Source organism: Camelus ferus, chromosome 16 (assembly GCF_009834535.1).
Source record: "Camelus ferus isolate YT-003-E chromosome 16, BCGSAC_Cfer_1.0, whole genome shotgun sequence".
Classification (NCBI taxonomy): domain Eukaryota; kingdom Metazoa; phylum Chordata; class Mammalia; order Artiodactyla; family Camelidae; genus Camelus; species Camelus ferus.
Window position 1 is genome coordinate 42539285 of NC_045711.1, and position 9434 is coordinate 42548718.

At 48.1% G+C, this 9434-nt stretch overlaps 1 protein-coding gene across 1 annotated transcript; it reads right to left on the bottom strand.

The window, feature by feature from the left end:
- Window positions 1-3587: 3587 nt before the first annotated feature.
- COPRS (coordinator of PRMT5 and differentiation stimulator) lies at window positions 3588-9312 on the bottom strand. Its single transcript, XM_032457675.1, has 4 exons — window positions 9114-9312; window positions 6867-6933; window positions 4510-4731; window positions 3588-4015 (listed from the first exon to the last, which is right to left on the bottom strand). The coding sequence occupies exons 1-4, from the start codon at window positions 9210-9212 to the stop codon at window positions 3846-3848; spliced, it is 558 nt and encodes a 185-aa protein (XP_032313566.1). The 5' UTR covers window positions 9213-9312; the 3' UTR covers window positions 3588-3845.
- Between the last annotated feature and the right edge of the window lie 122 nt (window positions 9313-9434).

The following is a 9434-nucleotide window of genomic DNA, read 5'->3' on the forward strand; positions in this document are numbered from 1 at the left end:
TCAACCCCTCTCAATGCTGCAACACCTGCCAAAAGCTCAAAAATCCCCAAACAATCATGTTCCCTTTCCCCTCCTCCTCTTTCTCCTCCTCCCCTTCCTCCCTCCCTCTCCCTCCTCCATCTTTCCGCCCCTACTCGCCTTCTCCCTCTTAATTCCAGACACCTGTATGCAATTGCCTGGTGACTGCTTAACCTAGAAAATGGAAAGCCAGAGAGAGGATAAGGTTGCTAATTTCCTACATTTGAAAGAGTGTCAGGACCACAGGGCAGACCAGGACCACCAAATGGGTAGACTCCAACTCAGTAGAAGGAAGAACTTTCCAACCCATGACACTAGCCATCAGTGGTGGGTTCCTTCAGAGGTAACGAGCTCCCCGTAACCAGAAGTGAGCCAAGAAGATTCCTGCACATACTTCCAGGCTGAACTCAGCACCATCTGTGTTCTCTCCCTATTCTGAGATTGTAATTCTCAGCTCAGCATTCAGAGATTCAGATATATACTAGCTTTTTGGTTGGTTTTAGGATTTTTTTTTTTTTTTTGAGTACCTAAAAGTACAATTCTTTGCTACAGGATACTGGTTAGAAATCACTGTGCCATTTTCTTTTTATCCAACTATTTTTTAAATAACCATGATTTGTGATTTATCCAACAAACAATTTGTATCGCAAATTAATGTGTCATACACACACTCTAATTTTTAGAGAACAAAAAACTTGGTCATTGACTGAAGGCTTTCAGAGTAAAGCACGGTTTGCAAAGCTCACTGCTTCGGGACAGTGCTGTCTGCTCTAGTCCTATACACTGTTTTAAAAAGTAAGTCACTATTAAAATAATCCTAACTAAATCCTAAAGACCTTTTAAAGGTTCTTTTTTTTTCAATGAGTAGTTTATTTACAATGTCAGTTTCAGGTGTACAGCAAAGTAATTCAGTTATACATATATATACATATATATTTTTTGTTTTCAGACTCTTTTCCATTATATGTTATTACAAGAAATTGAATATAGTTCCGTGCACTATACAGTATGTCCTTGTTGTTTACCTACTTTACAGAGTTACATGTATCTGTTGATCCCAAACTCCTAATTTATCCCTCCCCCACCCTTTCCGCTTCAGAAAACATTGTTTTCTACGTCTGTGAGTCAACTTCTGTTTTGTAAATAAGTTTATTTATATCATTTTTTAGGTTCCACCTATAAGTGATATCATGTGATATTTGTCTTTCTCTGACTTATTTCACTTAATATGATAACCTCTGGGTTCATCCATGTTGCTGCAAATGGCATTATTTCATTTTCTTTGAATACTTTATTCTTTCTTCACCCTAGCCTGGGATGTTGTCAGTCACCCCTAAACACGGCCTGGGCAAATGCTGCTCCATAACCAAAGAAGAATGAATTTGTGCCCATATTTACTGAACATTTTCAAACCGGGCACCATGCTACGAAACAGGGAGGCTGAGGAATAAAACTGTCCTGCCTTCAAAGAGCTCACACCCTAAGGAGAGGGTTGGATCCGTAAGCCAGTGACTGCAGCGAAGGAAGGCAAGTGTGGTGATGTTTGTCAGATAGAACAGGGAAGACTGGGCAGACTGTTTCAGAATAACACCTTGTCTTGATTTTAAAAACCGTATTGCAAAATCTGTATTAAAATACCAGAAATATAAAAGCAAATTGCCATGGGGGAGGGTATAGCTCAGGTGGTAAAGCGCATGCTTAGCATGCACAAGGTCCTGGGTTCATTTCCCAGTACCTCCTCTAAACATAAATAAATAAATAAGCCTAATTACCTCCCCCCAAAAAATAAATTTAAAAAAATTTTTTAAATCTTTAAAAAAAAAAAAGCAAATTGCCACCACCACCACCACCATATAATCAAATTGTCTCCATCTGTCCATGTTAACCCGTATCACTTACATATGCAATTTTTTCACATTTGCAATATTAGCAGAATAGTTTTATAGTCTGTTATTTTCACTTACTGTATCATTAGTGTTTTTCCATGTCCCTACTTTTGTCCCTTACTCCCAACCTTGCTCCCCCTTGAGATAACCAGTGCTCACAGCCTGGGGAGGGCCCCTTCTACTTTCAGTTTGATTCATCCTAGAGGCACCATATCGGTACCTAAATCAAAACAATTGACTAGCGCCCCACCCCCTTTTCTTGTTCTGTCAAAACCAAATTTCGGCTGTAAAAGACATTCTAATGTCTTTAAGAGAGTATTGTTTTCTCCATCCTTGCTCCAGCAGACCCTATTCCTCTCCCACCCACTTTGCTGGAAATAATTAGGAGGAACTGCAAAGAATAGCTTTTAAAAAGCAAGAGTCCAAATTCACAACAATCCCGTGGATCATAGCAGCAGAGGCTTGTAATTTTCCTCTGTTCAGTTACTCACACACAAGTGCTTTTCTTACTATTTCCTCCTTCCTTCCCTCTGACATATAGGTAACCTCCCCACCTCATGAATTCTGCTTTTACTCAGATTCAGCTGCCTCGTAACCGCATGTGGGCCCACGGAACCTGTCAGTAACACCTCTACTTGGCCATTCTGCCATCCTCCCCAAGTCCCCAGCGGTTCTTGGCTCAGTTTCTCAAGTGCACCTTTTCATGCCAGACACTCCCTGCCTAATAGCCGTGGCGCTGGGGGCAGTAAAGCAAGAGTGGTGGGGTAATGTGGTCTATAACTGCGGAGGAACAGTGGAAGGGACCATTTCTTTAACCCTCGGACAACCTTGGCCATGAGGGCTCCTCGCGGCCAAAGCCACTGTCCTCCATCATGAGGTCCTGCCTTATTCTCACACTTCTTGTGGGGTCTTTCAAAAACAGCTTAAGTGATTTTTTATTGAAATGCTGTGGGGTTGGCTCAGATTTCAGATCGTAAACTTTTTCTTGATTCAGCTTCAATCAGGAGGCAGGGAGATAAGAAGCAATCTGTTCACCTGCCAAAGAGGCCAGGGTGACTTGGGCTGGAGCGTCACAGAGCCGCCAAGGTGCAGCCCCCAGCCCTGGCTCCAGGCTCACCCATGCATGAGGGCAAACCCCCCTGGGGAATAGGCTTCAGAGTCGTGTGTGGGTTCAGGCCACAGTTCTGCCGTTTCCTGGCTGTGTGATCTTGGAGAGGTCCAAAAATTTTGAGTTTTACTTTCCTCATCTCTAAAATGAGGAAATTTTTTGTTGTTAAAGGATTTATATAAGTAGTAGTAAAGATGAGAAGATTAAATGGAAAATAGAGTTTAAAATCCTTTCATGCCAATCGAGGGTTATACAATTGCTGATTTAATTCATCTGCCATTTCGTTTTCCGCTCTGCAGAAAATCCTTGTTAACCAAGTAAATGGTCAATTTTCCATCTGACAGGAATAGAAATCAGTCATCAAGTCAGCAACGTCCCTTGGGTTCCGATCTCGGGTCAATAGGCCAGATCTACAGAAGCAAAACTAAAAAATCATTTTGTTTCACAGAGTAGTTTCGTCTCCAAGGACTTCAATCCTAAAAATCTAAGTGAGGGGCTTTAAGGGAAGAAGAAAGGCCTTGCTTAGAGGTATCTAGTTAAAAGGGGCAGGGGGAAAAAAGCCAACAAAGGCATGCTGATTTTTTTTTCTACTTTTATTTATAAAGAACACGGCTCCTCCTCCTGACACAGACACAGACATTCACACACTCCAGGAGGAGCTCACTAAAAACAACAGCAAGGGAGGCAGGGGACGGCGGACCTTACTGAAGACCAGGCTGTGTGCCCAACTCGGGGATCAGGGAATGTTTCCTTAGATGTGACATCTCACCTCAAAGAAAGGAGACCTTGATCTGGAGGGCGCCCCACCCACCCATCAGGCAAAAGCTGCACCCTCAGTCTTCTGCATCGTCAAACTGTCCCGTTTCAAAGACCATCTTGGAATAATGGGGCATCAGCGGCGGTGGATGGTGCCAGCTGGGGTCATAGATCATGTCTCCTTGCGGGGCGCAGCACACCCAAGGTCTGACCTCTTGAGAAAGGCAACCCTGGATGTCGTCAGCATCTGCAGTTTTAAAAGACAGATTAAAGGAAGGAGGGAGGGTGAAAAGGGATAGCTGAAAAATCTAGTGGACAGATCCTTGCACTTTCTTGGCTTAAACACACTCACACACAGAGTCCTTCCCTGAAGAAATGCAAGCACTTTCATTCATTCAACCCACAGTTCTGCGTCTCAGACATCAGTTCTTAGCAGCGCAGAGGAAGCAGCTAGTGGGCAGAACGCTTCTGTCTGCAGCTGCTCAATCCACGTGAAGATGTATGGAGAGAGTAACACTGGGTTGATGCTAAAACTAACCGATACATCATGTAATCAAATGCAAAACTGGCATTTGGCGCGCACCCCCTCCCATATTTAAAGAGAAGCTGTCACAGAAATTTCAGACCTGTGACAGCTATCAGGCTAAGCTCACAGATGTGGGTCCGTCTGCCTATTAAGAGGTTAATCTGGTAGGAGGGTCTCAGAACCCTGGCCAAGGGCCCCAGAAACCCCACACCTACCATATGGATTCCCCTGATCTGCTTTCAGCTCCAAGTCCCAGTCCTCGTTAAAAAGATCAGCAGCCTGTTCCTTGGGTGGGTGGCCAGACAACCCTTCTGACAGCTCCCAGGGATTCAGTTCCCCATCAGAATCTTCATCATCCACAGCAAAGCCTTCCTCTTCAGAATGGGCGCCCTCACCATGGGCAGGACTATCCTGAGGGATGCTCTGTGCTCCATTGGCTAAGAAACCGACAAAATTTTTAAAAAGTCTTTGAACAACTGGCAAACCAGAGGGGGCCTCGTTGTGTGCTTGGGAACTTTGGGGGAGACTTACTAAGAAGACAGCAGTAAAAAAGTGGACAGAGTTCTGTAGTCACCAGAGCACTTAAAAAAAAATTGTTCTGTTTACAGTTTTAGAAGTAGAGTTGATCAATTATTTTCAGTCAGATGCTTTGCCTGAAACAAGGCCATTAATTACCAGGTCTTCTAATTCACATGAGGAGTCAGGCAGCTCATACTTTCAGGCAGTTTAAATGTCAATGAGGCAAAGAGCCTCTGGCAAAGGATAAGCTTTCACATTATAGGCTTGAATTGAATTTTTGCTCTTCTGTCCCTCCCTTCATCCTCATGGAGCAGGTCAGAGGTGAGCCCAGGACAGGGATGGGAGAGGAGGGAGGAAAGCAGCTGGAGAAGCAGAACCCACTGGTCACAATTCCTCTTTCCCTGATATCAGGGAGGGGCTGGAAGGGACAGTTACTAAAGGTCTCAAAAACTGGAAGAAAAGTCTGGGGAGGGATAATGGACCTCCGAGCATATAGTGCTATGGTGATGCCACGTCAGAGCTGGGGAAAGAATCAGCCTTAAAACAGCCATGCTACTAACCCTGTGTAATGACGACACCTATAAGCTATAAAGTTCAGGACCCGGGTTCCGGAGCCCAACTACCTGGGTTCAAATCCTAGCTCTGCCAATTACCAAATGTGTGACTGAGCTGGAATTTTCTCAGCAGACTCAATAACTTCAACACAGGATGACCAGACAACCCCGCAATTCCATTCCTAAATGTGCGCCCAAAAGAAGCGAAACAGGGCTTCAAACAACACATCAACAGGAATGTTCAGGGTGGCACTGCTCACAATCGCCAAGGGGCAGAAACCACCCAAATGCCTCTCAGCTGATGAACGAGTAAACAAAATGTGCTGTCTCCGTCTGATGGAATAATTCGGCCATAAAAAGAAATGAAGTACTGACATCCGCTACAACAGGAACCCTGAAAATATTACGCTGAGTGAAGGAAGTCAGACGTAAAAGGCCACATATCATATGATCCCATGTCTAAGCAAGCCACATGTGCCTGTCCAGAATCGCTAAATCCAGAGGCACAACGCAGGTCTGTTGCAGCCAGGGGCTCATGGGAGCAGGTGATGGGGTGTGACTCCTCGTTAGGTACAGGGTTTCCTTTCGGGGTCATGAGGATGTTCTGGAACTAAACAGTGGTGGTGGCTGCACTGTACTGGGATGGTGCTAAATGCCACTGAGTTGTACACTTTTAAACTGTTAAATGGTAAATATTGTGTTATGTATCTTTTACCACAATTTTAAAAAAACGTTTTGCTCTGGAGCTCAGTTTCCTCATCTCAAATGCAGATAGGATTGCTGTGAGCATTTTAAAAGAAAAAAAGGGAAAGAAACACTTAGAACTGTGCCCGGCCCACAGGGAGTACTCGGTAAGTGGCAGGTGCTATGACTGCTTTATCCAGACCAGCTCTATGCAAGAGAACTTTCTGCAGTGACGGTCACGTACTTGCTATAATCTGTGCCACCCAACGGCTACCACGAGCTACGTGTGACTACTGTACACTTGAAATGTGGCCTGCATGACCAAGGAACTGAATTTTTCATTTTATTTCATTATCATTAACTTAGCTTTAAACAGCAGTTTATAGTGGCAATTACAGTTCCAGATCCTATCATTCCATCTTCAGAACCATCCTCTGATGTAAGTATTATTATCCCCATTTTACAGATAAAGAAAGGATAAGTAATACAAGTCCTCAAAACTCAAGCCCAGGGGTCTGACCCAGAGCTGAAAGTGAAAATAAGTTTGCCTGGCTGCAAAGCCTGTGCTTTGCCCGCGGCCCTAAGCTGTCTTCCTCGGTAGAAGGGATGGGTAAGTCCAGGACTCCCTTAAGGAAGCTCCAATACGGTTTCCAAATAAGGGTTTGGCTGAAAACCTAGGCAGAAAGGGCAACTGGGCAGCGAAGAGGACTGGCTAGAAAGAGGAAGTAAGGGACCAAGATGTCCTCTTGTTGGGACTGTCCCCCTCGTCACTTCATCTCTCCCAACACCCACCCCAGCCCCTGCCATCTACTTGCCTAGTCGGTCAGTGGCCTTCTCAGTCTCTCTCTCTTGAAAGGAAGGGTCAGCTGGGGCAGAGGCAGCCTGCGGGAAGAAGAAACCATTACCCAGGACGTGGGTATCTGGGGTACACCCAGTGTTTCAGGCCCACACCCACTCTCCCATACCCCCCACCCCCCTGCAAAGGTGAGGCTGAGGCAGGGACTCGGCAACCCACATTTCTGCTCTGTCCTGTTAACCTCCACAAGGCTGGAGGGAGAAGGGGCTCGCTTCTTCCTATTCCTGGAGGCATCACCCCTGCCACCAGGATCGCCTGCTGCCTTCCTAGAGGCCAATGAATCTAGTTTACAGTTTGCCAGCAGCTGCAGAGACAGCCTCATGGCTGGGCCCTCTCTTGAAAGGTATGTGTCACAGGCCCTCGGGACCCCTCCTCCAAGCTCAGAGACTCCCACACCCGGGGATGCTGTGGCCCCTCCTCAGAGGGCGGGATTTCAGCAGGCTGCAAAGCCTCTCCTCTGAGCCTGTACATTTCACTCATTCCAACCTTACCGCTTTGCTCCCTCAGCCCTCCAGCTGGGAGCGGTTTCCTGCAGTTGCTACTTCCATGTTCATTTTTACCTTCTCAGTTACTTAACTTTTTACCTAGTTTACAACTCTATCACACTCTCTGTCTCCTGACTGATACATGGGGATAACAGACCTTTGGTTGTTGAAGGGAAATCTTCCCCCAGGGCCAGGCATATGCTTCTAAGCTCCCATCACTCAAAAGTTCTTGAAATCCTATCACCAGTAAGACCTCTTTCTAAGTGGAATAAGAAATGTTCAAGACCTGATTTCAATCCCATTCATTAAGTGTACCTTGGGCACGTCACTTCAGCCACCATGCCTGGGTTTCCTTCTCTGGAAATTGGGGATGACTGTTCTGACCTTATAGGAGGTTGATAATGAGATAACACTTATGAAAACATCTAGCACTGAGCAGGAACAGAACATTTGTTGAATTTAAATCCAACTTTTTTGCCCCTACATCTAAACTGCACTTGGCATCTGCCCCAGTTAGCTTACGACCTAGTCATACCTGGATTTAATGAGTCAATTTAACCTCCTATAGTCAGTGACAACCCTGGTCACTACTGCTGACCAGTAGTGGGAGCTCTCACTTCCACCACTGCAGGAGCCCCTAACTGCCTTCTCACTCACCCACACTGCCCGGCCCTACACTGTTAACCACTACTCTGCTCAAAACCCTCAAAGGCCTGCACTGCTGGAGCACAAAATTCGCCATGGCATCCACACAGACCCCTCATATACCAGCAACCTATGGAGTACAGTCCTCTCTCCCAGCTCTGGGACCCAAGCTCCCAGCCATTTGCCCTGCGCTTCCTCGTCTCCACGCCTTTGCCAGGACCACCAGCCTCTCATCGTGGAGAGGAAGTGCACAAACCTTCCTGCTCCGCCCTGACAAAATCAGTCTCGACCTATCTGCATCCCAAAGTAATTTTCTTTATAAGCCTATCACTACATTTTTCAAATCTTACTTTGGTTAAGTACTTTCTTTGATGCTTAAACAAGCATTCCATTCCTCCATCCAATTAATAGGCGATGGTCCCAGGCACTATGCTAAATGCCGGGTTACCACTAAACAGAGGGTTCCTACCCTCAAGGAGCTCACTGTCTAACACGGATTACTGACTATCAACAAGGGTAGGTGATGACTGTAATAACGAACGGTCTTTGAAAAACCAGGAGATGTCTGGCAAGCAAATGAAAACAAGTTTCTGGAAACCCTGCGTCAAACGCGGCCTTTTGCTTGCAGTAAAGAGAAAAGGAGAGAACGCATGAGACATCATCTGGTGGTGCTCAGGGTTAGCCGAGCATCCCCACCAACGGACATAGATCCTTCAGGGAAAGTCCCTCTCCTCGCCACCGTCACCTGGCCTCAGTCCAGGCCACCCAGCAGCGGCCCCACCATCACCTCCCATCTAGCAAGAACGCAGAGGCGCTCCGGGGCCGGCAGCCAGCCCTCCCCGCCCGGCGCGCCCACCCACGTCCTCTGGGTGCCCCGCCCCGCAGCCCCGCGGCCCGGCCGTTTCCAGCTCGGGCGCGCGCCCAAACGGCGCTCCTCGTTCTCGCGGAGGCCCGAGGCGGGCCCGAGGTGTTTCCCCCAGTGCCGCGGCCCCTCGCCCGGCCAGCCCCGCGAGCCCCGCAACTTCCCGCCCCGGGCCGCAGGTGGTGGCCGCCCCCGGCCCCCGCGCCGCGCTCACCCCCGGGCTGGGGGGCGCCTCGCGTGCGCTCGGCAGCGGCGGACCCCGCGGCGGCTCCGCGGCCCCCAGCGCCTGGGCCCCGGCGATCTGAGGGTCCATGCCGGGCGGCCCGCTGCTCAGCGCCCAGGACGCTGCTCGGACACGTGACGCGCCGGCCTGGCTGCCAGCCCGAGGATACGCCGAGGAGGGGCCAATCAGTCCGGGGTGTTCCCGGCCGGAGGGCGGGGCACGGGGTCACGAGGAAGCCAGGGGCGGGGCGGGGCGGGGCAGGGGGCGGAGCGCGCCCGACAGCGAAAGCCCCCTCCCTCCCTTAACGGTCCG